Raw genomic sequence first — 27,948 nt, 5'->3', positions numbered from 1 at the left:
CAAACTACTTGACCAATCAGAGGACGACATGATTGGACCAGCCAATCAGACGGGACTAGGATGATTGATTGACAGGTGGGGTCAGGGGTCAGGATGCTCATGAGGAGGTTCTGATTTCAGATGCCTGGAGAAAATTAAGACAGCAAGAAGGAAAAAAAAAAGGAACAAACATATTTTTAAAGTGGACAGAAACTATAAGGAAAGGAAGAGCTCAAAGAACATGTCTAAAACTTATGAGATATGGAACTGAGGAAAATGTCCAAAGTAGAACAAAATGGTGAAAAAAACGTGCACAATGATCAAACAAAGCTACAACATAAAGTTCTATTAAAGGATACATGTATGATGCACAAAGGACATGATGAGACAACATAATAATGGAAGTACAACTAGAGGAAAGAATCCCATACATCCCATTAGGCCACACCAATTTAATTTCTTGGTTAACGGATTCGCCCGCTTCATTTTTTTCCTGATTTGTAAATAAAAATAAAAATTCAGAATCAACTGCAAAATGCTCATATTTTGCCCTGAACAATTGAAAACAGTCCTTTTCTTCCTAGTTGTTACGGTTATTCTATCTTTCAATGCAATGGCATCATTAAAAGTTCAAAATTCATTGTTTAAATTTTGAACCAGCCTGGTGTGTTGACTTCATGGCTCCTATTGTACCATTTTGGGCCATAATAGGATGCCTAGGCCTGTTTTTATTTTTTTTATTTTTTCGCCCGCCCGCTCCATTATTTTTCTAGAAAAATCCGTTAACCAAGAAATTAAACTGGTGTGGCCTAAGTACTTTACTTCGAAAATTGCACCCAAATCTGTCCAAGGAGGCCAGGACATGGAAAACCAGAACGTACTGCACCTGTGCGACACCTGAATTTTTCATGGCATGTAGACTTCTCCAACACAACATCTATAGACGGCATGCCATCCTTAAATAAGACATTCTGGGAAAGTACTCAGGGTTCTAGCTAGTGCGAAGTAGCGTAGGGGCTCCCTACGCTACAATTTTCACCCCCTACGCTAAATTCCCCCCCCCCACGCTATAATTTTGACCCCCTAATATATGCTAAATTTTCAATACAGCATAGGGGCATTGTGACTGTATTTCTTTGTTCAAGAATGCCAGATCAAATGTGAAAAATTACCAATCAAGGATACATTGTACATACCTTAGAAATAACATTTTTTTCCCTTTGGGTATCCCTCAAATGGCCCCCTTTTTAGCTCAATTTTTTAAAAGCTCCACCCCATCCCCCCTTTCGGTCGCTTCGCTCCCTTGACATGCGGCCAGTACCACTACGCTAAAATTAAATCCTAGCTAGAACCCTAAGAACTGTACTATGGATAGGTGCAGTACGTTGTGTCTATGCAGATCCCACATTTTCTCACACCTTGACATGCACTACTTCTAATGGACCTGTACCATTATTACGTCACAGTTTGTTTACCTGTTCTAAAGAACATTCTAGAACGGTCAGTTAAAGAATAAAGATCATTTCAAAGTAAAGTATGTCTGATTTTTGCTGCGTCTAGTTGTGTTGACACAGCATTACATGCCGTAATGGGTGATTTAGTTGTGATATTAGACGAAAGTAGTACTGTATTAAAAGCCTTATATTAGCTACACAACTCTACTAACGCTACACAAACACACACCGCGCTACGCACCCAAATACAAAATAAACGTCGATTGACCGGCATTCATTGCGGTAAACAAACTGTGACGTAATAATGGTATAGGTCCATTACTGGTGTTAGTCTACAACACACACACATGTACAGTATGGCTCTAGCCAGCTCAAAATTTTTTTCCGTCAGCCCATGTTCATGATCTGACCCAATCTAGGGTGGGAGTAGAGGGTTCCGGGGACAAATTTTGGATTTCCAAACCTTCAAAAATGCAATTTTCCCTTATTTTGAGAGGCAAATCATGGGGTTCAGAGTGGTTTTTCGAGGTCCATTTCATGTTTTTTGTATTTTTACCCAGCATTTTTGTCAATTTTGTTCATCGAGGTTGACAAATAAACAAATTGACGGAAAAACTTGAGCTGGCTTGAGCCCTGGCACAGCACGACACAGAAGAGAGGTTAGGAAAGTTGTGCACTTACGAGGTGTCTCACCTGTGTGGGCTGTAAGGGCTGCAGGGAGACCGTCGGCATCTGGATCTGAACCGGCGTGGTCGGAGCCAGCACCACCTGCTGCACGCCGCCTGCAGCCGCCGCCGCAGCTGTACCACCTGCCGTGACAATCACACACACTTCGTACGAGACAGACGACACCGCCGGCGCTACGCTCTAACGTGTTCGTGTTAGTGGAGCCAGAGAGGGGCCGATCGATGGCTAGATTTTAGACCATGTCTAGTAGGTTTTGGGTGGTAATTTTGAATGTGTAGATAGTGCAAGTTCTGTACCATGGCTGGTACTAGGCTAACGTGTTCGTGTTAGTGGAGCCGGAGAGGGGCCGATCGATGGCTAGATTTCAGACCTTTAGGTTTTGGGTAGTGACTTGAAAGTGTAGATTGTGCAAGTAGAGAGGGCTGGTCGAGAGCTGGATTTTAGACCATGTATCGAGATCTACATGTACATTTTACACCAGGTTTTGGGTAGTAATTTGAAAGTGTAGTTTGTGCAAGTAGACAGCCGATAAAGAGCTGGAGTTTAGATAGTGTATCGAGAGCTACATGTACATTTTAAACCATGTAGGTTTTGGGTAGCAATTTGAAAGTGTAGATAGTGCAAGTTCTGTACCATGGCTGGTACTAGGCTAACGTGTTCGGTCAGAGGAGCCGGAAAAGGGCTGGTCTAGAGCTGGAGTTTAGACCATGTCTAGTAGGTTTTGGGTGGTAATTTTGAATGTGTAGATAGTGCAAGTTCTGTACCATGGCTGGTACTAGGCTAACATGTTCGGTTAGAGGAGCCGGAAAAGGGCTGGTCTAGAGCTGGAGTTAAGACCATGTCTAGTAATTTTTGGGTAGTGATTTCGAAGTGTAGTTTGTGCAAGTAGACAGCCTGATAGTCTGAGCCGATCAAGAGACCACGTAGGTTTTGGATTTGTAATTTGAAAGTTTAGATTGTGTACCATGAACTTTCAGTTAGTGGAGCCGGAGAGGGGCCGATCGATAGCTAGATTTTAGACCACGCAGGTTTCAGGTAGTAATTTGAAAGTGTAGTTTGTACAAGTAGAGAGGGCTGGTCGAGAGCTGGATTTTACTTTTTTTTTAGACCATAGAGATCTACATGTACATTTTACACCAGGTTTTGGGTAGTAATTTGAAAGTGTAGACTGTACAAGTACTGTACCATGGCCAGTACTATGCTAACGTGGTTGAAGAACTTGATTTTAGACCATTGAGGTTTTGGGTAATTTTGAAACTGTACATTTGTGCAAGTATGTTCTGAATGAGGCTGGGATCTCGATTTTAGACCATGTATAGGTTTTGGGTAGTGATTTCAAAGTGTACTGTAAAGTGTAGAAGTAGACAGATTGGACCAGCTTTGCGTTTAAAAGTGAGATTTTGGGTGTATAAACTAGAAAAGGCAGCAGGCAGAAAGGTGGACAATGAAAGTAGTAATTTGAAAGTGTAGACTGTGCAAGTAGACAGCCATATTGAACCAGTTTTGTGTATAGAAGTAAAGGCTTTCTGTGTGATTTTTTTTTCAGTACAAAGTAGAATAGAGAAAAGGGGAGGCAGAGAGCAACAAAAGTAGAGGTTGCTTGTGGACAGGAGCAAGGGAAAGGCCATAGATGGATGGAAGGGACATGAGAGGGACAGTGTTGATCAAAAATCAAAATTTGAATGATTTAATAAATTACTTTGTCTACCAAAAAAGAGGAATTAAAAGTGTCATTCTTGGAGTGACGTTATATAGAAATATATGTTTTCTCTGATAAATTCAAATAGGGATCAGGAATTTCCTCTAAAAGGTATATAATTATAAATTATAGAAGGATTATGAATTTTCTATGAAAGATTTAAATACGGATAATGAATTTTCTCTAAAAGGTTTAAATTTATAAATTATAGAAGGATTAATATGAATTTTCTACGAAAGGTTTAAGTAAGGATTATTAATTTTCTCAAGAAGATACTTATAAATAATAGAAGGGATTATGAATTTTCTCTGAAAGGTTTGAGGACTATTAATTGGTGACAGGGGCTTGAATGATGTAGGGTTTTACAAGGGAGAATGGTGAGGGAAGGTCGAGGAACACACGTGCGAACCGACAAGACTACAGCACACAGAAGACTGAGGACAACGAACGGAGAGAGACATGCACAGAAAAAACCATAAGGCAAGACGTACAGAAAGGAAACTTCACTCCGCTACAGAAAATCCACAATGCAAAAACTAGCACTCGTTTACAGGTAAGATGTAGGAGGATAGAAAAAAAGTATACAGAGCAAGGGTAGAGAAAAATAAATACAGAGAACACATGCAGAAACAGCGACAGGCAATATGTAGCCAGAAAAGTCAGACAGCTCTTGTCTTGGTATGTAGATACAGTATCTAGTACTTAGGCCACACCAATTTAATTTGTTGGTTCTCGGATTTGCCTCTTTGTTTTTTTTCTAATTTGCAAAAAAAAAAATTGATTCTGGTCCTGAATCAACTGAAAAATGCTCATGTTTTGCCCTCAACAGTTGAGGAAAGTACTTTTCTTCCTAGTTGTTAAAGTTTTCCCATCTATCATTGCAGTGGTTTGATTAAAATTTCAAAATTCAATGTTTAAATTTTAACCCAGCCTTTCGTGTTGACTTCATGGCTCATTTTGTAGCATTTAAGCCTATAATAGGATGCCTAGACCTGTTTTTATTTTTATTTTTTTTCGCCCTGTCGCTTCATATTTTTTCTGAAAAATCCGAGAACCAACTAATTAAATTGGTGTGGCCTTACTAGCATACAAAGGAGTATTGATATGTTCAAGTCCTTTTTATGTTTGGCTACAAAATATGGCAATTACTTAGTTCTCATTAAAACAGACTGCACCTTTTCAGATAATTTAGAAGACCACACAATGCAATCCTTGGTTCTAAAGTGACAACCATAAAAACAATTTTGATGCGACAAACTTCTAGGTTGCCACCAACAATTACTTTTGACCAGTCACAGTATAGCAAGTACAAAAAAATGACGTACAAGAAGACCACTTGTCTAAGAAGGCCACATTCCTTAGGTCCCCAGGGTGGTCTTCTTATAAAAGTTTGACTGCACTTCCTTGTACTAAAGTTGTAGTCCAGTCTTAGAACCAAGGATAACTTTTGGTGAGGTGAGGTGAGAACATGCGATGTTTACTTCATACACTTCCTTTCCAGCCATGCTTTACATCGAAACTGTTAAGGCCACAGCAAGTAATTTCTATGGATGTCATCAGCGTTCCTTTTTATTTTTCAAATTTGTTTCAGTGACAAATGGATGTGTGTTGGCAATAAACTTAACACAATACATGTATCATCTTGTTTTTTGGGGCCACCTTGTTTTTTCGCCTTTTCGCATAAGATTTAGAGTCTGCAGAGGATGTCATCCATCATTATCTGTATCGGTATAGCCTATATAACCACCCTTCGGCGTAACACACCAGCTTCGCAGGCACGCGGCGTGGCGGAAGCTAGCTATATCACACCGAACGACTTGTTACACTCAATCTTTGCACATTTGATTGTAGGAGTTGTTTAAAGCTTTCTAGTGATGATGCCCCAACTGTGCTTGGTGGCAACGAGTCTACGATAGTTCTGGGGAAATACAAGTTTTTGAATACCTCAATTCTTGGTAGATAACTTGGTTGGTACGTCCACCAGTTTATTAGCCATTTTGTACATCATGCACAGTCTGGACATTCTACGTCTGTCTTCCAGCGACCCCCACTGTAGGTTTCTTTTCATTTCCGTTACACTAGCGCACCTGATATCATCCATAAAATCTACGCGCTGTGGCCTTAACTGAAGGGACAGAGTTCTCGTCTCACCTTGGTCTTGGACCTGCTGTTGTGGGACTGGGATGGCGGAGGGACCCTGGGGGTAGTTCAGTACGACTCCGGCCTCCGTCATGGAGGTGGGGGCCGCGTACACGACTCCCTGGGGGGTCTGGTACATCACGTGGCCCGTCAGCGTGCTGCTGCCACTGGTCGTAGCCATACTGGTGCCTGGCGGGACAAATGAAGTGGTGATGATGTATATAGCCTTGATGTATATAGCCTTATTTGATTTTGAGCTGTGTTAATATGTTGAAATTGTTGTCAATGTATTCATGTTTTGGAAATGTGTGTCATGAGTGTCTTGAAGGACCACAGGAAGAATAGCTGAAATAGTTTTTGTAAGCTAAGTGTGGATCCCAATAAAGTCAAGTCAAGTCAACAGCAGTAAAATGTCAAATAAGATCTTCCACTGTTGTAACATAGTGTGCATGGACGGAGCTATACTGGTCACTGTTAGAGCAAGTGCAGAAGTTAACACCTATTTCCTCATTCCACTCAGGTGAAAATGAGGACCTAGCTTCAGTTAGGGATGTCCTTTTGTCCCATATTTGAGGACAGCCACACCTCAAGCACATTAAAGATCCCCCCACATTTATCGAAAAAAGGTCGGAGCCATACAGCCATACTGGTGCCTGGCGGGACAACAAGGAGGCAAGGGTTTGTTACATGTCCACAGAGTAATCAGACCTCGAGATACTTTTTTTCTGCATACCTGAACTAGTGCAAGTAACATAAAAATTGCCTGCACCAGACAAATTTCATCTGCACCATTTAGGAAGTATATTACACAGTAATTACAGGGCTTTAGACCTCTTAAATTCTGAATATTTAGCCAGAATCCCCCAGCAGTATTTTAAGCTTACAAGAAGGCTTTGTGTTTTTCTGATCCTCTGAAATGCTATTTCCTGCATTTTGAGGGACAAATTTTGCTGCATGGTAAATTAAACTTCGTTTAATGACATCTGCTTCTATACCTTTGCGTGCAAAAATGTCAAAGATGACAGACTGGACAAACTTTTTGTTTATCATGAGTGGGAAATGCGACGGATGCTGGCTAGAACACTGGTGACTTACTTGTGTTCTGGCTGTTGATGATGGAGCTGGAGTCCTGTTGACTGTCCCCTCCTCCTGCCTGAGTCATGGTGTAGACCACGGACTGCTGATGGCTCTGACTACCACCTGATGATAACAACAACAACAATAACACATCAACAACAACACGTCAACAACAACACATCAGTTCTCAGTAACCCTCCTCCTGCCCAAGTCATTGTGTACACCACTGACTGTTGATGACTCTGACTACTACCTGACAACAACGCAACAGGCAGGCATCAGTGTATGAAGACATTTCTTACTGTACATAGGAATAAGTTGTGCATTCTCTAGCTAGCAGTCTATTTCCTCGCTTCTTTGTGATGGTCTGAGAACAGGTAAACTTAATTATATGATCAAGGGTTTGTCAAAACTCATTAGAAAAATGAATTTGTTACCCCACTCCCAGCAAACTATTTTGTAATCACCAACAGATTTTGTGCCAAAAGGATATATTAGGAAGGAGGTTAAAGGTGCAAGGATTCTTACATGTGGTAGTACTATTTCAAGTTTAAAGTCAGATAAACTGTGTGCAGCCTTACTTGTGAAGGCAGGCTGTCCGTTGACCCTGTAGACCATCTGTTGTTGCTGTTGCTGTTGGATCTGTTGAGACTGGGAGGTTCCCTGTTGTACCTGGCTGAGGAGGGGCGTACCTACAGTGGGAGATACGTAGGACATCTTTAGTAAAAAATGTAGGAAAGGGTAGTCCCATAGATTTTTTTGAGGCCAAAGTAGATTGTTGTTAATCCACTGTGTATAGCCTATAGGGCATGGTATTGGAAGGTGGAGCCATTGCCTCTCTCCTTCCATTGCATTTTACCTCCCAAACCGAAGTCAGGTACCCATTTTACACCTGGGTGGAGTGCGGGAAGTCACGTAAACTACCTTTCCCAAGGACATAGTGTCTAGCCAGGAATGCCAATGATTGAACCTATGACCTCTCAATCTTATGTCAGCCAGCATAGACATTCGGCCATACGTCATAGTAATATGTTCAGTACAAGAGCTCAAAGTGTTGAAACAACCCAACATTGAAAGTTACAGTAAGAAAATTACACTAGACATAGGGTTAAATAATCACCCGAAAGGCCTGTTTTATTTCACAAGGCATTTAACAAATGTGCATACTTAAAAACATTTTTGTGGCAAAAAAATTTTCTGTTGATATTCATGTGAAACAATTACGCTTGGGGCCAAATTACTAATGTGAATACAGTACACTGTAGTCAGAAATGATTTTTAAAAACTTGACACTGAATACCAATATGAATTTAATCACTGTAAGCACTCCGGGTTATCAGAAGACGGTTCATCCTCAAGTTCAATCTATTAATAGCTCAAGTTCAACAGCATTTAGACTTCAACCTCGAGACACAGACATAACATGTTTGTCAGGCTATACTTAGCTTGTCTATCAGGAACCTGTGAGCTCGATCAGGCTATACATAGCTCGCATATCAATAGCCTTTGTCTTTAAATAGCACTTGACATTAACACACATTAGAGTCAAGATAGTCCATCGGTATGGCATATCTTGTAGTTGGGAGGATCTCAAATATACATTTTAGGAGTTCAAAAGAGGACAGGTTTGCCAAAAAAACACTGAATTTTATTCATTATTAAAAGGATATGGGATATGATGGCTCTTGGAAACATTTTTTACTCACCATCCATACTGGTATCATAGCTGTGAAGGTAAGTATGTCTGACAGTTTGAGACTTTACTTTTTTTTTTCCTTAAAATTATTCTTTTACTTCTTAACATTTTTCCTCTAAGGCCACACCAATTTATTTCCTTGGTTAACGGATTCGCCGCTTCCTTTTTTTGCCGAATGAAAATAAAAATAAAAAACGTCATAGTTTAGACCCCACAGGCCGGTTACACCGAACAGGGATTGACCCCAATGAAATTTGCTGCAGTTGATACCAATATCGCTAGAGGCGCTCCTGCACTCAGTCACATGATGTAAAGGAGCCAATCGTGGATTGTTTTACCTCCTGACCAATCAGGCGCGATCTTCTGGATGCCATGTTGGCTCAGTCATTTTCTTTGTTATGCATGGCGGCCACATGGCGGGAGTTTTTGTTTGAGAAAGCTGTTTAACTTTGGATCAAGGCAGGATCTAGGTATTACATGTAAATTGAATAAATTTTGTCCCCTTTACAGTTGTTGTGACTATGAATTTGCTTGTGAGAGTTTACATTGTGTGACTTTTAGTGTCATGTTTTAGAGTACATATAATTTGATGAGGGTGGAAGTAAAACTTGTTTCAACTTGTTTTTCTTGCAAATTTGCTCGTGTACGAAAAAGATTATCAACTCCAAAGCACCACAAACACGCTTTATATCTATGAAGTAATGCTTGTGTATTGAGAACACCAAAATGGTCCTTCCAGTTCAATAAGTGTCCAATGTGCCCTATACTAGCATTTTGTAACTTAATAAGCACTCTGGATTGCTTACTAAATGGCTGTATGGCAGGTAGTCTCAAATTTTTATTTTTATTTTTATTTCGCCCGCCCGCTCCATTATTTTTCTAGAAAAATCCGTTAACCAAGAAAATAAATTGGTGTGGCCTAATTTCAAAACCTTTTCTTCAAAATCCTGAAAAATCTTTTTTAATTTTGAAAATTTTTCTTTAATCCTGAGCATTCTTCTTCATTCTGAACATTCTTTTTAAACTAAGAAAGTCTGCCTTTAATTTAATTCTTGACATTTTTTTCACTGAATTCTTCATTGATCTGACAGATCTGACCGTACCTGGTGGAAGCACAGCTGTGAAGCTGCCTGGTATCTGCATGGTAGGGGTGGTCTTGCCGCCGCCTGCCGTGGTGGAGACAGGTGCCATGTAGCTGGTGATGGGGAACCCCGCGCTGCCCATCTGTATGCTGGTCGCCGTGTTCACCGCAGCCCCGCCCGGACCATCACCGCTGGCGCCCGGAACGTTCGCTACCGTGAACATGGTCGGCTTCTGCATCTGTGAAGGAGAGAACCATATAGAATATATTACACAGAATGTCAGCAAAAACTAAAAATTAATTCAGTATATAAAAAAGAAATTTTTAAAGTATACTCGTATTTCCCCAGAACTATCGTAGACTGGAACTCGTTGCCACCAAGCACAGTTGGGGCATCATCACTAGAAAGCTTTAAACAACTCTTGCAATCAAATGTGCAAAGAATGAGTGTAGCAAGTCGTTCAGTGTGATATAGCTAGCTGCCGCCGCGCCACGTGCCTGCGAAGCTGGTGTTTTACGCCGAAAGGCGGTTATACCGGCTATACAGATACAGATCAGTTATTTGGATCACACACTGAGACAGACGTCAGCACCAAATCTTGAAGGGTAACTTGACCTGATATTGCTAAATTTGTTCTCATCTCAAAATAACTTCCCAACATGATCTTCTCTGTGGTTGAGTGATCTTGAGGAACAACTTGTGACTTGATCTAATTTTGCTAAATCTGTTTTCATCCAAAAATAACAAGATCATATCTTCTCTATGGTAGAGTTATCTGAACTTGTGACTGAAATACCAGAAGGATGTGTTTCAGTTTGTACCATTAAGTCACCACAGTGCCTAGTGGCAGCTGTGTAAGGGGAGCGTCACAACAGTTGTGTGAATTACGTGCAAGACCAGAAAGTTATCTTCCACTTGTTGTCATGTATCATGCTAGGCTAAGCATTCTCTCACGTTATGATATGAGGGTCTGCATGGAGGGGTCCCGACAACACTCAACACTAACATTATTACATAATTACATTTCACGATAAATTGCGGGTAGCTACAATCCATATCGTAGAATCAAAACAGCGAATTACGCTCTACGCAAAATGCGCCAATTACACTCTACGTTGAATTAGAGCGGTCCGTCTACAATCTACGTAGAATTAAAATGACTGATTACGCTCTACACGCCCCCTCATATGGCCACATCCATCCTATCAATCAGAAATGAAGGCGTTATGCTGATAGATATATATTGTCTCTTTCCTGGGACTATGGAGAAACCAAGCACTGGCACCTGGCTGGTTGATACATGCAATGGATAAAAGTTTTTTTTCTTCATGATTTGATTTATTCATGAAATGACTGCCTTTTTCCTGAGCAGATCGTGAGAAAAAGCACTCTTTACATACATACATCTACTGTTGCTCTTGAATATGGCCTAGGGACTGTTTAATGAAAACAGAATGAAAGCAGCACTGACACATCGGCAAGGCAAACTTGAGCTGAGAACAGTATCGGCACCATTAACACAAAAGGGCAAAGCGCGTTAAGGCTCCAGAACCAAGGCAACCGATACACCCTTAACAGGGCTGGATTATTAATTTCAAACTCTGAAAAGGTCGAGTTCACCGTAAGTAGAAGCTGTGAGTGCTGTTGAATGTCAGTCTCCCCAGCCTGCGGCGGTTCTGATGGCCGTTCTACAAATGTTAGCACCATTGTCAGTCCAGTCGTGAAAATGATGACCTTTTTCTCAGAGTCTACGCCAAACACACCGGAGCCTCTGTAATATCGTTTACTCCACTGGTCACGAGGACCGTGTGTACATATCAGGCTGCTCGGCAGAGCTGGTAAAAGGGAGACAAATCCTTGGAACTGTCAGGATGATGGAGCAGAATCGAAAGCAGATCTATCTTGATGGGAAAACATAGACAGGAGAGGAAAATCTGGCTGCGAGGGGTAGTGCTGCATACCGGTTCACTGGACTTGGATCCGGACTTGTAAAAATGTTTAGGTTCAAGTCCAAAAAAAAACTAAAAGTCAAGAACCGAGTCCGGGCTTGTTACCATAAAAGACCATTTCACATACCCCTTTTCTTTCCAAACCACCAAAAACCTTCCGTAGATTGCAAAATCTTTGCTGCAAAATGAAGAAAACATTGCCATCGGGCATCATCAAGTACCTGCCTCCATGTTAATTATGTGGCCAAAGTTTCACCCAGACAACATTGTAAGATTGCCAACATGCAATTTTGTATGTTCCATGGGTTTAGGTCTGGACTTACAAGTCCGGAACTGAACCTAAACCTCTGGACTTGAATCCGGACCTGAACCTAAAATTGAGTTTAGGTATGCATCACTAGCGAGGGGTATGACAGGATCTGGTGCTTTGCCTTGAAATTTTCATAAAAGGGACTATATATTTTTATTGCTAGGGCTACCGCAATATGTCATTTGAAGCAGTAAAAACACATGGCCAGTTATATTCTCTGCAATAGCTTAACACACCTGTCAGTTTGCAAAACATCAATGCTTCCCTGTCAAAACATGATTGTATGATCTGACTGGTCCAAACTGACCTGGAAAAACTTGTAGTCAAGCCTCAACCATGCATGTACAACCGACATGTGTCACTGATGATCGTTCTAATCTCTAGATTTTCCCCACCATCCAAGAAGGCCTCCTGATTCACAACCTTCCTTAATGACTGGTAGTGACCGGTGAGCCGGGGCTCAAAAATTTTGTGCACCTGATTTTTTACTACTTTGGGTTGGGTCTAGTGCACCTCCCAACTATGAATTTCAAGCCCCGAGTAGTGATTGATGATACAGACCAGTGACACAGATGATGGGTCCTGGAATACTGTCGTGACTAAGGGCGGCCATGAATGTATAATGAGGAGCAACAGGTGCAAATGACTGATACAGCGGGTTAAACTAAAAAAAAACAGCAGGATTGAAATTACAATACAATATGTGACTCACTGCAGTGGAGGTCTAAAATGAATCATTTTGCTTCCCTCCAAGCAGAGTTTTAGGCCTCAGCTTATCTTAAACATGTTTTACTATTAGATCTAGGTGCCTTTTTTCTTTTTTTCTTTTACTTTAGGTGTTTCTTTTCTTACGTCAGCCAAGTGGGTGCCAAATGGATACTGCCCTGTCAATTTGATACTTAGCCTGGGTTCCAGACCCATTGCACACTGGACACAAAGTATCTCAGTGAGCTCACTGAGATACTTTGTGTCCAGTGTGCTATGGCCAATTTGATACTGTCTTGCCAATTTGATACTGTCTTGCCAACTTGATACAAATTCTTGCCCGTTTTTAATTGGGGTATAACAAAATCAAAAAGGAGTGAAAACTAGACAAGAGAGACAGGAGGTTTTTTAACTATTTCATTTTTTTTTTTTTTTGATACTGTCTTGCAGCCACCAAAAGATCTGCTTAGAACATTTTGCAACCTAGGTACAAAGCTGGTGAGTGGGTGGTTTAATATGTGGTAGGCACATAAAGGCCACAGAAAACCGTACTCTGTATCAGACAGAAGGTTCAGACAGGCAGTTGAAAGTCAAAGGTGGCTACATAAGCATACGTGATTATATGCCTTTTTTGGTGGGAATCAACAGCTAAGGTGTCCTTAGTTGACCGTATTCTTCGTAAATTTATTCCAACATCCATGTAAATTTGAATGCAGTGAATTCAGGCTTTTGGGACTAAGTAAAAGTGGGAAAAATTGTCATGCCTATAGATCTAGTCTATATTATCATTTGCTGTTGACAGACATGTTCAGATGTATCTTAACTTACAGTTTAAATTCATTCTAACTCCTGTTTCCTTCAGTACCTTCCTGCTTAACATTCTGATATTTCCCACATTTCTTTTGGCATTTGATGATCTTGTACTTAAGTGTAAATCTATCGAGTCCAAGCATAATGAAGGAACTGAAACACTGGAGAATCCCGAGAAGGCCATGTGCTGAGTATTTCAGACCACACTTGGTCCGGAAAGGTTTAGCAGATCCTGATGATGATAATCAGTGATGGAGGGGATGTGTACAGCTGGTGCAAACAGGTGCAGGGGAGTGCCCAGGGGAGGGGGGGTCCCTGGAGGGGGGGTCCGTCACCACAGGCTGGCCCCACAGGCTTTCCTGTCCTACTTCAGGGGTTTTTCTAAACAGGGGAATAGGGGCGCTGCACCCTCATGTAACAAACCAGCGCCCTCATATCAATTTTCAGATTGAAGCCTAAGTCTTTTTAAAAATCACCCTTTTCCAGTAAAAATACAAAAACACCACCACATAACAATGTATTCTTGCATTACAAACTATGGTTGTGTTTGCATATTTTAAGGATGACAACCCATCTGCAATTTTCAAAATTTGTTGTCTCGAGAAAGATATACAATGGACAAAATTTTGATGCAACATTGACCAAGCATGGTTTCGCACATGTACGTATGTACCAAAGTATCCATGTCATCTTCATGCTTCTTTTCTCAGCTAATGTTTATTGTTAAAGGCGAGAGTGCCAAACAAAAGGTTGTAGGTGCCTCCCTGATTTTTGCCGATTTCTTAGCCTCCGTAGCAGGCTTATAAGGCTTATAGATCTGGGGGTTTGGTGGTCTTCGGCTGTTTTCTGATTAGCCCTGATTAGTTCTAAAAAAGCTCTTGTACTTAAGTGTATGGCACCGAGCTCAGGCAAAGGACCCAGCAGCCTCCTGCTTCCCGTGTGGCAGCGATGCGCCGAGTCCGCTGGTGTCCCGGACATGTCCTACGACTCCCACCCGACCACCCTACACGGGCTATCCTGAACTTCAGCCCCCAGTCCGCTGGGTGGAAGAGACCTCGGGGGGCCCCCCCGCACCCGCTGGACAGACGTCCTGGCCAAGGATCTGGCTCTGGCCAACATCACCCCCCAAGAAGCGCAGGGGCTCGCCCAGGACAGGCTGAGATGGAGGGAGGTGGCCCGCCTAGTAGGCTCGACGCACATCGTGCAAGAGGACTGAGTGAGTGAGTGAGTTCTAAAAAAAACTGGTGTAATTCTAGGTAATTCATGCAGGCTGGCTATGTTGTCTATATGCGATCAGAAAATAGAACATAAAAGCTCCCAAAGACCCCCAAAAACCCCCAGTTTTTGGCATGCTATGGAGGCTACTGATTTCTGCTGTTTTAAAATGTAGCAGCTACTTGTTGCAGCGTTGCCCAGACCTGCTCTGTGTAATCAGCGAGTCTGACATCATCATAAACACAATGTGAGGTCAGAGGGAGGCCAGGCGTAAGACGCACCGGAATGCTTCACTTTCCTAAATAGTTTAGACTTTCCAACGGATCCTGACAATGTCAAGTACACAAATTACCTCAAAAGAAGAAAGGAAACGGAAACACACTTTGAGTTTTACTTCGTAAATGATTTACCAACCGTTCGACTGGTCCTCTCTCCATATATTTCTTCCCTAACCCTTCTTCTGGTTATATAAACAAATCTATCAGTATCATACCCTGACTTGAGTGAGGTGCCAATGAGATCCATTATGCAGATCTACTTACAGCGATCATTACGTACGTTTCTCAAACAATGCCATCTGTAAATTGACAGCAACCAAATCGGCCGATCCTTTTCTTTCCACACACCCAGTGATGTGATTGGCAGCGTCACCAGTGTGAACAGAGTTGACTGGCAAGGCCGGCAAAGTCATTATCCCACATGGGCCATCCAGGAGACTGAAAATAGCTCTTGCCCACCAGGTGTTTCGTGAAATCGTGACATAAACTGCAACTGCAAGACGGTTTGCGCATGGACTTGGCCAAGAAAAAGCGTTCACATGGAAGAAGTATGGGACTGAGTCGTGCCTGCGTCAGACGGATCAGCGCCCAAGGCAAGAGTCCTGCATGTGTCGCACTGTTGTACGTCACAGCACACGCACAAGTGTGGGAACAGGGTCTTTTTTTAGCCAACAAACTTATCAACAGTGCACAGAGGCCGTCGTCTTTCCATAAATCGTGCCAAAACGACTGTTTTTTCCCGGACGTTTGGTTTCTGTCCCATTCATTGGGAAAAGAACTGAAGTTAAACTTAAACTTCTCCAGATTTTGCTCGGTTTCTGTTCTGTTGGGAGAAGAAGTTATAAATAAACTTCTGTAGACTTCAATGAATGATGTCAATGAACTTTTGAATCCTTAGCCTGGATGCTGACTGTTCTTAGGGCTTGTATACTGCCCAGCCCCCAGTTAGACTCTGAGAAGCTTTGCTCAGGGTATAACTGAGGGGTGTCTATGGTAAAATATCCTTGGAGACATGTTGGCCCTGGTCTGAGCCCAGATGATAGCCTATACACTGGACCTGGCAACAGCAACAGTCTAGCCTGTATCCTAGCCCTTACAACAGTCTAAGCTAGAACTAAGCCCTGGAGTCGAGGAGCTAGCTTGTTGAGGAGCTACTGGCAATAGTCTGGCACCCAGGCTAGCCCTGGAACCAAGGAGCTAGCCTGTATATACGGCCCTGGGAACAGTCTGGCACCCAGGCTAGAGAAGTAAAACTTAAACTTCTGCAAACTTGCAGGAATGTCAACGAATCCTGGGCACCTTTTCCCACAACCTGGTCCATGTGCAAGACATCACCCAGTCTACCCAGCCTCAGGACCAACAGAGAACAATGCCACCGCCAAACCCACAAATAACCCAGATGGCTGTCAGATCAGTCAGGGCTCGAAATTAAAGGTGGTCCAGTGGCCACTGACCACTAAAATTTAGGCTGGGACAACTAAAAAGACACATTCACGTGACATTGGCACATTTTGTGGGACAATGGAAAAATAATAGAAAAATAATCAACATCACAATGTCAGCCCTTCTTTTGTTTATCAGGCACACCTCACGGCTTTTGGCTCAGAAAAGCCCCCCCAAATTTCTTGGGTTCTCTGCAATTATAGCCCACCTGGGAGTCAGAACATAAGTAAAATAAAGTTAACTTCGAGTTGCTGTCACACATACTACTATTTCCTGAAAAACAGGTTCAGACAGTTCAACCTCAAAACCTCACCGGGACAGTTGAAATATATTTTTGGGACAGTGCTGGGACAATAGGAAGAAAAGTTAATTTCGAGGCCAGCTGTCAGCTCAGTACTGGCAGGACCCAGTCCTGAAGAGTCACAGATGATTTTATCACTGCTAGGACCTCCCCTGCCATCAGTGAAATCAAACTCCTGGGTTTCAATTACAGACACGATATGATAACAACTTCTCATATATTATGCAGATCGAATTGCTAGTGTCTCGAAAACATCCTTGCAAAGATTCTATGTTGGACATACCGGCACTTCCAACCTCAAAACGTTTGCACCGATATGCTGTGCTTTAAAAATTACTTTATATGGAGAATATCCAACGAGTAAATTTTAGCTTTAAACCAGTTTCAAAAGTAGGATGTCATTGTCAGTGTCCTTTAACTTAAGTGTGGCAAGAGGCAAAGACATGGAAAAAAGAGGATCATTGAATGATATAAAAACTTGTGACTAGACAGGGTAGCTGCCTCTGTACTTGGCTAACTTGACTTTTTCGGAGGACTGTTCAGTTTTACGAAATCTCTTACACTCCTAACTTGGCGACTGGGTAATTAAACGCTGATTCCTTGCAGTTCCGCTGGAAATTCTGCGTCCAGATAACTGCGGGATTAGCCAAATTCTTTGTCCGTACATGGCGAGGGGACGATCTGGGGTCTGGGGGGAGTTGCTCCGTTCTATCATCAAGCCCATCAGCTTCTAGCTAAAGAGCCAACATCTCGTGCCCAAATATGGTTGGGCAGAGTTTGCTCTGAAGACCCTGTCTTGTGCTGGTTGTCTCCGACCCAGTGTGTATTTTGACTAGAGCTTGGCAGACTAACGCAACTCTCCGCCTGTCTACGAATGTACACATCCAAATAACACTTTCTCCTAAATATAACCTCATTGTTACAGCCGGCTGCACTTCGCTATTTATTCAGTCTCCCCGCTGTGTTGACTCTAGGATACCTTATTTGGCAGTCAGGTGTCAAATCAAACATCATCATTGCTCTCACAGCTCCTGTTCTATCTGCTTAATTAACCGCAGCCCCCTAATTAACCAGCTAATAGGATAGCCCTGTTTCTTTTTAACAGTCAGAAAGACGACAGCCAATATACACAACACTGAGAACAGTTTGGAATTTCAAACAAAAAAACTAACAGATGGAAAACAACACTTGAAATTACAGTCAACAAGTGAAATAGTGCAGCTCAATATTTTGTCATGGGATTGAGAAAAAATCCTACACAGTTTTTACCAGTCACAAAGACAACAGCTAGTAATATACACAACAGATTGAGATTTCCAAAAAAAATATATTTAAAAGGACGGAAAAAAAACACTTGAAATTACAGTCGACAAATGAAACAGTGCAGCTCAATATTTTGTCATGGGACTGGGAAAGAAAATCCTGTACAGTCGTTACGTGTTAGAGACAGGGGGGATAAAAATAAAGGCTTTATCTGAGCTATGTCCACAGACATCCCAACTTTGTGGCTGGCACATGTCCCAACACTTGGGCACACTGAAGCCATTACCAATCTGCATAAGGCCACACCAATTTAATTTCTTGGTTAACGGATTTTTCTAGAAAAATAATGGAGCGGGCGGGCGAAAATAAAAATAAAAACAGGCCTAGGCATCCTATTATGGCCTAAAATGGTACGATAAGAGCCATGAAGACAACACACCAGGCTGGGTCAAAATTTAAACAGTGAATTTTGAACTTTTAATTATACCATTGCATTGAAATATGGAATAACTGTAACAACTAGGAAGAAAAGGACTGTTGTCAACTGTTCAGGGCAAAATATGAGCATTTTGCAGAATTTTTATTTTTATTTGCAAATCAGAAAAAAATGAAGCGGGCGAATCCGTTAACCAAGAAATTAAATTGGTGTGGCCTAATCAACAGCTGCTAAAAATGCAGTGCTCTTGGAGACAAAAATTTTAACAGAAGTGAAAAAAAAATTATTTGCATAAATAATCCCAAAACAAAATCTGGGCATATTGACACATGAAAGAAAAACTATGACTTGATTGATGATTATAATCTCGATATCCCAACACTTGTGATCAGCAGTTGCTAAAAACCACAGTTGTTCAACTCCTTTTACAGGCAAATTTATATCTAACATTTTTTAATCACTTTGAAATCTTTGGAAGCATCTAAAAAACCATGAAAAAACACAACAAGTAGATGATACATGTTTTTGGTAAAAACAACTAGATAACTGCAAGAATAAATCTAAACATCTAGAGACAAAAAAAAATGTAGTTTTCTTCATGTTTTCTCAAGTTCAATGCCAGAAGTTCATCTACAAAGAAAATATATCACTTGAAGTTCACGGCCAAATAACACATACCACCTCCAGTTGTATGTAAGGCATGTATTGTTTTCTAAAACCAAGGCCACTGAAATAAGGATTTTCTGTTTTCAAAATACTCCACAGAAAATTCGAGTACTACAAAACCATGATCATTAACAGTTCACATGTCATGGAAACCATCACTCTGACTTAAGCAGGCCCCTTAACATGTACAGTCCAATGTGTATACCATTTCTGGTGGGCCACATTCCCCATATAGGCCTGGTGCCCTTATATGGTTGTGTGCTGAGGCTGCAGTATTTACTCCCATCTCCACTTGCGTCAAATGCAAACAAGCAGGACTTGTGAGGCCCGCTGACTTGACATATAAGGAATGCGCTCCTCCATATTTGGCACAGGTGTTCCAAATTTGGCCAAGGAGGTCTGCTTGAAATTTTATCAATGAAACCCTACAAATGCTATACTACGTGCGCTGGGCCAGGGGGAATTTTTCGGGGGGACCTTTTGGCAATCTTCGCAATCTTCCGCGGGTTGACACTCGCGTTAAATCGTGCTTTGCTGCTTTATCTCGAAGCGTAATCAACATGTTTTCGAGTGGCTGGCGGGAACAGCTGGGCATTCAAGGGGACGGGGGGAAATTTTCCCCGGCCGGGTTTAGCGGAAGTGCGGTGGGGAAGGACTTGTTTCCACATCGTCTCGCCTTCCGTCCTCACAACATGTAAAGGACCGGAAAATTTACAATTCCACCTTCAGAAAAAAAACTGGCAAGGTCCTGGGCACTAAACCAGCAAACAATCTGCGCAACATTTCCTGTTAATGTTTCTCGGCATAATTGAGACTACGCCTGTCAAACTGTCTAGCTCACTCGCCCCCGCAAAGAGAACTGAGATCGACCCTAAACATGTAAACACTTTACATGGCAGACTTGCCAAACTATTATATATGTTCTGCGCTAGAATCCTGGTCTGCAATAAGTTACAAAACTTACCTTTCTTCGTTGTACGAAAAAAATGAAAATAGAATAAACAAACATAGTCCGGAGCGATTTGATGCAAAACCCGATAACAGTTTGACAACATTATTTCATGTTTCGCAAGCGTCGAAAGCTGTTATTTTCTTAGTATCTAACCTTCAATCAAATCACCTAAACGTTCAACCTTGCTAAGATATATTGCAGATCGGTGATGTTTTTTTAACGTCTTGCAGTAAATCAACATAAACAAATCGAAGAGATAGCAGACGACGCCTTTGCCATGTTTGTATAGCGACTACTGCTAGACATGAGAACTGACTGCGATTTTGGTTGATATCACAAAATCATTTTTATTTTTAAAAAAATCGTATCTTACCTTCATGTTGTCTTCAGCTTCGGTGGAATAGGTCAGATCGGTCTCCTCGTAGCCTGTGACGGACATTCTCTGGTCGTGTTGGCCATGTCCGGACGCCTGGCCCTGGCTGGGAGGGTCGGGGGAGTTGAGGCAGGTCTGGATGAGCGCCTTGCCCGCCTCGCTGGTGATCATGGGCTGGAGCTTTCTCGTGGCGAAGGTGTAAACATGTCCGGTCTCGCTGGCCACCAAGAGCATCACCTGCGTTCCCGTCAGGGTGGACAGCTCGTAGGCCTGTGAGGAACAGGGGAAAGGGATCCATGGTTGGTATTAAAAACGGGCGCTGCTAGCTCGACAGGAAAGCAGAAGGGGAAGTGAGGGACGATTGCGATCGGGGCAGACACCATTTTTGGGGGGCCCGCGTGTCGAGCGTCCAGCTGCTCTGACGAGCTGGGTCAAAGGGTGTCACCCCCAAAAACAGCATGACACCATGCAGGCTTGGGAGTAGGGAATGGATACAAAGTCTTCATATAACTTTTTGGCAGCATGAAACGCATTCTCGACAGCTTATCTGAGGTATTCTGGTGGCGAATCGACCTCGAGTGAAAGTCATGATCAATGACACTACGAATGTAGCTAGCGCTAGCAAGGTCATGTATAATTTTTCCTACCTTCTTCATAATGCCGGTCTTCCTCTTGGAAAAAGTGGTGTAGCGTCTCAGCTTGTTGTCGATGAATTCCATCTTGATCTTGACCCGACCCTTGGTCTTCTTGGCCATGCCTGGTCCGCCGGACGCGCCGTGGGAGTCGTCGGCAGAACGCTTCACTCCGTGCCCCGACGGGCTGTCCTGGTCGCCCGATCCATCCGAGTCGCCGTCTCCGTAGTCATCGTTGCCGTTGCCTAGTTGAGGGGGGTGTCCGTAGTCCAAGTTGGTCAGATCCCCTGCACCTACGACAAAAAAAATAAAACAATCCCACGTTTTTTTTTTTAAGTTCCAGGACCAAAACAATATACAATTTCTAGAGTCAAGACTTGCCGCGCTAACTGTCAAAACCAGATTTCCGTGATTTTTGCTATCCGTCTGGCTTCCTGCCCCTCGCCAGCGCTTGTGCACCAAGCCAGGGGCGATTTTCCCTCGCTTTCCGAAATTTTGCGCAAGCTCTCACCCTCTCCGATCGGCCGTTTTCGTGACCTACCTCCGTTTTGTCCTGCAGTGTTCATTTTGTTGTACTATACGCGAAGCTTCCCACACTTGTTTCGGGCTGTATTTTCCCGGTTCTCCTTTCTGGGTGCACCGACACCTCTGCAAAAGGAATTCCCCACTACACCCTCCGCAGACGCGTACCCCTCCACTCCGACGCACTACGTTTTTGCTTCTTTTCACAATCGCGTCTTTTACAGCGCTAAATTTAGAAGTAATATTTAGAAATACCATTCAAGATCTCACAAAAATGTTTTCGGTAATAAACATGATTTACAGGTGAAGTTCTAGGGAAATTTATCGTCTGCGCGGAGGGATATAAAAGGCGAGGCGAAGCGCATACCTCACGCGCCTGCCATATAAAGCAAAGGGGTTTCCAAATATGGACTGCAGGGCCAAATATGTCTAACTCAGCCCTGGGAAATGAACTGCACGCTAGGCGGCGCTGTTGTCTTCTGACTCAGAGTGCGTCACCCGTTGACATGATGTCAGGTGTATTTTGAGAACAAGCCATCAAAACTTTCGCTTAACTTTTACTTTTACTATTGAATCAAACGTTTCTCATAAGCTATATGTACAGGGGCTGTTGACTCTAATGTAGACGCTTTTAATTGTGGGAATAGCATAGCCAGTGGTGCCCTGCGAAACTTAAATTCGAACGTATCCGAATGTTCGTGATTTAGGTTAGTCATTATATGGCTGGAAACATTCAGTTAATCAGAGACAAAAGACAGACTCTGCCCAGTTCTCTAGTCGCAAAATTAGCACGTTAGGTCCCAGGTTTATCCTCCACCAGGCTTCAGAATCGACTGGAACAAGCAGAAATTTGCCAAATATGTACATAATTTGGCCAGGGTAGTTAGTCCGCTAAAGAAGAATAGTTTGTCAACCTGGAGGCATGTCATCTGTCTATATTTTGGGCAATTTCTACTCTTTCCAGATTGGTATCTGTATCCGTATAGCCGGTATAACCGTCTTTCGACATAACACAGCAGCTTCGCAGGCACGCGGCGCGGCGGCAGCTGGCTATATTACACAGGGCGACCTGTTACACCCAATCTTTGCACATTTAATTGCAGATGTTCGGATCTGATGCCTGATCTGAGTCTACACAGGTTGACAGCCGTCTGCTAACTTTCACACAGACGTGCAATTCTTCAGCGTCGCGCTAGGTGTGCACAGACACGAGACACGCCGCTGCCGCGCTTATGTGCTATTCGCCAGCCTCTACCAGGCTCGGGAGGTGGAAAACTGTACTTTCTATCGGACCAACTCCTTCGGCATGTTATTTGGCCAATTTCTACTCTTTCCAGCCGCCTCCCGAAGCCTGTTAGAGGCTACTATACTCAACTTTCCATGCGTATTAAAGAGAGAAGTACAATCTACCAAAGGAAAACATTTAAGCGGTAATCTGTACTCCTTCAGCGGACCAACTCCCCTGGCATGTTATGTGTCTATTGGACCGATATTCTACTCTTTCCAGCCGCTTCCGAAGCCGGTAGAGCTCGAGGCTACGATAAGTTTTAGCAAGGGCATTATCATATAACGGTTAGTGTCCTTGGTTTTAGTTTCAGTTTCATTGGGATGCCCTTTAGCCCATACGCTAGGGGCTAAACTTCCACAGCTCCAACACAAATTACACAGATATTTATAATCACATTGATCATTTTTAGAAACATTTCTTGTGCTGACCTGATGCCTTTGACGGAGGAGTGATGGGTGGCTCGTACGTGTGCATCTTGTGCATGCCCAGCTCTCCCGTGGTGCGGTAGGTAGGGTAACGGTACCTGGCGGAATAAGAGGTGCATCGATATTAAGGTTAACAATATCCAAAGACAAATCACACTGTAGTACTGGATAATTTACCAAGATTACTCCCGATCCGGGCATTTCGAGTGACATCCGTCAATCTTCTTCAGCGTCACCATTTAAAATTAACAGTATAATAACGTACATTCTATTTCTCAATACAAATTTTGCTTTGGGTACTAGTATGGCTAGTATTTGAAAGTTTTCAGCAGGCAGAAGTGAACCGATGCCGTGCAATATAAAATGGCACACGTTGACTAGTTAGACATCGTCATTGTATAATAATGTTGACTGTTGTTGTGAATGACGGGTCTTAGTATTGGAGAGTCCTAGCGGAGTTTTTATGCACTGCACTCGTGAGCGCTCAATACATCATGTGGTGAATTTGATATCGCAGACGCAGAGCAGCATTTTCAAGTTAGAAAAAGTAGCTTTTATAGAGCTGCTACTGATTTAACAATTGTCCAAGAATTAGATCCAAAAAACATTTCTTTCAACGCCTATGCGTACCGCCTCTCTGCTCTTTCCTAGTCGCAATTTTCCGTGAAAACGATCTCGACTTCAATTCTCCCGTGTATATGTAACAGATATCACTGCTAAGAGTGTCTGAGAAAACGTGAAGGGATCAGCAAACTCAGCTGTAAGGCGGATTACAGCGCAAATCGGCTTAGCGGCCTGTGTTACGCGTAATGCTGGGGTCACAATTCCCACACGGGGCCCGGCCGGGCAGCTTTTGGGAACGAAAAGTACGGTAAAAAAGACAACAAAACACAGAAAAGTTCTTATTAAGAATCATGCGCGATATTTCTGTATATTCTTGATATGAATTGATAATTTTTCGTTCATACTAACAGCCCGGCCGGGCCCCGGTTTGGAAATGTGACCTAAGCATAAGTTCCCCATATGGTTTCTCAGCTCGCTGGAGCTGCGTGGAACATCTTGCTTCCCCGGTCCTGACACACTCCTCGCCCCACGCTGAGGAGTAGCGAATGTGCTTTCACGGTTCGTAACTAACCCACTCATCCATCTTATCGCATGTAGACTTGTCAGCATCGGGGCTGAGCTGTGGCTGTTTCTATGCCATGCCCCTAGACCTACTCTCCAAGCAGAGGTTGGGTTATTTTTGGCGTGTTTTTAGGCTTTTTTTTTAATCGGAGTTTCTTTTAAAAATCCAGTGCAAAAAAGAAACACCGACAAAAAAGCCTACAAACACGCCAAATATATAGTAACCCAAACCCAAACCTCTGCTTGGAGAGTATCTTGAGACTTGTTAGACATCGGGGCTGAGCTCAGCTGAGCGGTGACTGTTTCTATGCCCTAGACCCTGCGCTAACCATACCCAAGCTACTCGGTCCGTTGTACTGCCTGGGGGCTTTAAAGCGGGGAACGTGCAAAACGGGGGGTTGGGGGTTTTTAGTCGCGTTACCCTTTCAAATAACAATTCCGTATACAGTACTTAAATTCATACCCCGGTAATCATGCATTGAATATCTTTTGTATTCAGACATCTCTTTGTAAAAAGCCAAGTCCAACTCCTTCGTGAAAGACAGAAGAACACTTTTCCTCATGAACGCATTTGAAAGTTTTTTTAAAGACGGAAACAAGAGGTATCCTTTGCTCATTTACTTCTCGAGAATGAAAACGACTAACTTCATTTAATCAGTGACCATTATAAACGCTTATGTCATGCAGTTAGTAAATGGTGCATTATTTATTTTTAGCAAAAAGATCGCCACAAAATTCCGTGTCACGTAGCAATACCGTCGTGCGCATCACATAAACTGTTCTTTCTTACCAAACAAAGCTTTAGAGACAAGTAGCAGATCGCCTGGAATGAAATCGTACATTTACGCTCTCCTCTAGTGTTTTGGTGTGTTTTAGAGAAACAGCACAAACTGTCTTGTAAAAATACTTCAAATGTACTGCTAAGCAAGTGTCTTCCGGGCCCACGAAATGTAGTCTCTTCTGCACGTACAAAAATATTTCTAAAATCGTACGTTTTTATTGTTCTGTTGTATGTTTTGTATCCACTGCAAATGTTGTTGTTTCTTTAAGTTTTACAGCTTTTCTCTGACGTTCGTCCGGATACATACAGCTACCTCTACCAGACTTTAGAAGGGGGCCTTAGAAGTGGCTAGAAAGAGTGCAAATCGGCCAAATAGAACACCGCAAACTACACTCGTTCAGTATATAGACCGATTCCCCTGACATGTTGTCTATTATCCCAATTTCTACTCTTTCCAGCCGCTTCTGAAGCCTGATAGAGGCTTAACATACACTGATACAACATGGTAAGAACTCGTCTCACCTCATATCGTCGTGTGGCGAGGAGACGGGCGAAGTTTTGTCCATGGCGTGTCCGGAGTACGCGGGGACGTCGGGCACCCAGCTCCGGGCAGGTGGGGGTGGGTACGTCATGCCGAATGTAGGAGGTGGGCGGTAGTAGGAGTCAACTTCGTACATAGTAGACCGGGGCGTCTTGCCTGGATGGAAAAAGCGAAACGGGTCGTTAAGGTACGTTGCAAGTTAGTGTAGCGCGTACTTAGTACGTGTTTGATCTCCAAGCAGATTTTTGGTGGCTGCGAAGACGGTACTAGGTTGGGCGGTAGTAAGATTTAACTTCCTGACTTCATACATTGTCTCATAGTACTAGACCGGGGCGTCTTGCCTGCAAGAAAAAAACCGAAACCGTGAGATCGTCGGACGGTCCGATAGTCAAATTACGTGTAATGTAGTGTAGTGCGCACGTGTTTGATCTCCAAGCAGATCTTTTGGTGGCAGCGAAGACAGTACTAGTATACGTAGGAGGTAGGCGGTGGTAGGAGTACATAGTAGACCGGGGCGTCTTGCCTGGTAGAAAAGAAGCGAAACAGATTGTCAAGTTGCGTGTAGTCACAGTAGTGCGTACGTGTTTGATCTACAAGCAGATCTTTTGGTGGCTGCAAAGACAGTATACCGAAAGCAAAATGATGGATACAGTCTGGCAAAGACAGTATGAAATTGGCCAGGCAGTATCCTTTTGCCAGAGGCAAAATGGTAACAGTCTGGCAAAGTTGAGAAATGGATGCTGTTTTGCGAATTTGATATTTATCACTTTATGTCCTACTTGTCATTGTCCTGACACGGACGATTCTTTACGATTCGTGGTAAGTCGATGGCCTGGTTGTAACAAAATCACACAGAAGGGCTATTTCTCAATTTTAGCGACTGAAAACTGTCTGACAGAGCCTGGTCATGGCAGGGATGTGATATGGTCGATGATGAAGGTAAAAAGCACAGAACTGTTTTTTTGTCGATTTCGGTAATTTCGCGTTTCAAGTTGTTGGCATGGCTGTGTTAAAAGCTTCAAAGAGAAGGCTACTAAAACCTGTACAATTATTTCAGTGCCAAAAAACGACGTTTCAATTTGTCGAAAAAAGTGCGGCCACGATATCCTCAAAATTATCTCGTCTCTTCATCGTTGCGTTCATGAGAACGCGGTTATGAAAATTTTATCATTTTGAAAAGAAAATTCTCATAGATACAGAGATACATACAGCACGAATATTATACTAGCAAAATGGGCAAAATGTTATTGAGGAAATAACGCAGTTTTGGTTCTCAGCGAGTAGCTTGTCACCGTCCCATGTTTTTGTTTGCATTTCTCTCTGCTTCCGTGTTGTCTATCAAAACAAACTATCTTCTAAAAGCAATATTGTGTATCAAAACGAAATAATTGAATTATCCCTCATCATAACGCTTTTGTTTAAACAAGAAAGCTAAAATGTGTATCGAGCAGTGGGTTTTTGAGAAATATTTTTTGAAGTCCTCTCATGGAAAAACCAAGATGACGTTCAAGCGTCCAGAAAGGCAACAGATCATCACATCAGGCGAGTCCGTCTCGTTTAGGAAGTTCGTCAAAAATGTACACACAAAGGATGGAAGAAGCTTAATCTGTCATAGGAAGACAAACCGATAGCGAGTAATAGTAATAGTTTTCCTTACCTCAAAATACAAAAGACGGGAGTTCCGAAGTCTGTTAGTCGATGGCTTGAACTGGAGAGCTATAGCGGTGAGTTGCGATGCGACCGGTAGTCTGGTCGGACAGTGGCAATTGATTCGGTCGAAGGTTGCTGGTCGCTCTTATATGGCCGGCTGTTTTGTATGATTGACAGGAGCCGTGGGTCACTCGCTCGCTCGCTCGCTCTCAACTCGGCAGCGTCATCGCGGAATGTCCGCGGCTCGCACAATATGAGGAGTTCTCATGTGCCCGGCTATATTTACTTTGGGGCTGTGAAATATTCACAGAATGTTTCGTTGTTGGAAACCTGTTAGTTTCGTCGTTGGTCTTGCTTGTTGTAAGTTGTAAGTATATCCTTCTCTTGTGGTTTCTTCCTACCAACGACGTGATTATGTTGTACTTGTACTGTAGAGCCGCGGTGTCACTGAAATTAGTCCACCAATGGAG

At 42.7% G+C, this 27,948-nt stretch overlaps 2 protein-coding genes across 4 annotated transcripts in view; one reads left to right on the top strand and one right to left on the bottom strand.

Annotated features, from left to right (window-relative positions):
- LOC109487920 (putative ATP-dependent RNA helicase TDRD9) overlaps nt 1-72 on the top strand; it is a 55,612-nt gene extending 55,540 nt beyond the window's left edge. The window contains 1 exon segment of the mRNA XM_019792022.1: nt 2-72. Within this exon segment, the coding sequence (XP_019647581.1) occupies nt 2-72 (71 nt within the window).
- LOC109487943 (serum response factor-like) lies at nt 2-27,709 on the bottom strand. Of its 3 annotated transcripts, none has more exons than XM_019792045.1 (11): nt 27,486-27,709; nt 25,810-25,984; nt 23,385-23,479; nt 21,162-21,439; nt 20,515-20,784; nt 9,835-10,051; nt 7,617-7,727; nt 7,054-7,158; nt 5,971-6,147; nt 2,115-2,242; nt 2-124 (listed from the first exon to the last, which is right to left on the bottom strand). In XM_019792045.1, exons 2-11 carry the CDS (start codon nt 25,962-25,964, stop codon nt 98-100), a joined length of 1,563 nt encoding a protein of 520 aa, XP_019647604.1. In that variant the 5' UTR covers nt 25,965-25,984; nt 27,486-27,709; the 3' UTR covers nt 2-97. The 3 variants fall into 3 exon arrangements, with proteins under 3 accessions (XP_019647604.1, XP_019647606.1, XP_019647607.1); XM_019792047.1 differs by having other exon boundaries at nt 2,127-2,242; nt 27,486-27,665; XM_019792048.1 differs by lacking the exons at nt 2-124; nt 2,115-2,242 and adding an exon at nt 3,217-4,253 and having other exon boundaries at nt 27,486-27,659.
- Between the last annotated feature and the right edge of the window lie 239 nt (nt 27,710-27,948).

This window comes from Branchiostoma belcheri, unplaced genomic scaffold, assembly GCF_001625305.1.
Source record: "Branchiostoma belcheri isolate BF01 breed outbred unplaced genomic scaffold, Haploidv18h27 scaffold90, whole genome shotgun sequence".
In the NCBI taxonomy this organism is placed as follows: domain Eukaryota; kingdom Metazoa; phylum Chordata; class Leptocardii; order Amphioxiformes; family Branchiostomatidae; genus Branchiostoma; species Branchiostoma belcheri.
This window is presented reverse-complemented; position numbering and strand designations above follow the sequence as displayed.

Excerpts from the sequence above, each read along its gene's own strand:
- LOC109487943 (XM_019792045.1), bottom strand. The coding sequence starts at position 25,964 with ATGTACGAAGTTGACTCCTACTACCGCCCACCTCCTACATTCGGCATG. Across the intron at positions 2,243-5,970 it reads ACAGCAGGTCCAAGACCAAG|GTGGTACAGCTGCGGCGGCG; the intron begins GTGAGACGAGAA and ends TTGTCACGGCAG. Across the intron at positions 125-2,114 it reads CCACACAGGTGAGACACCTC|GCATCTGAAATCAGAACCTC; the intron begins GTAAGTGCACAA and ends AATTTTCTCCAG.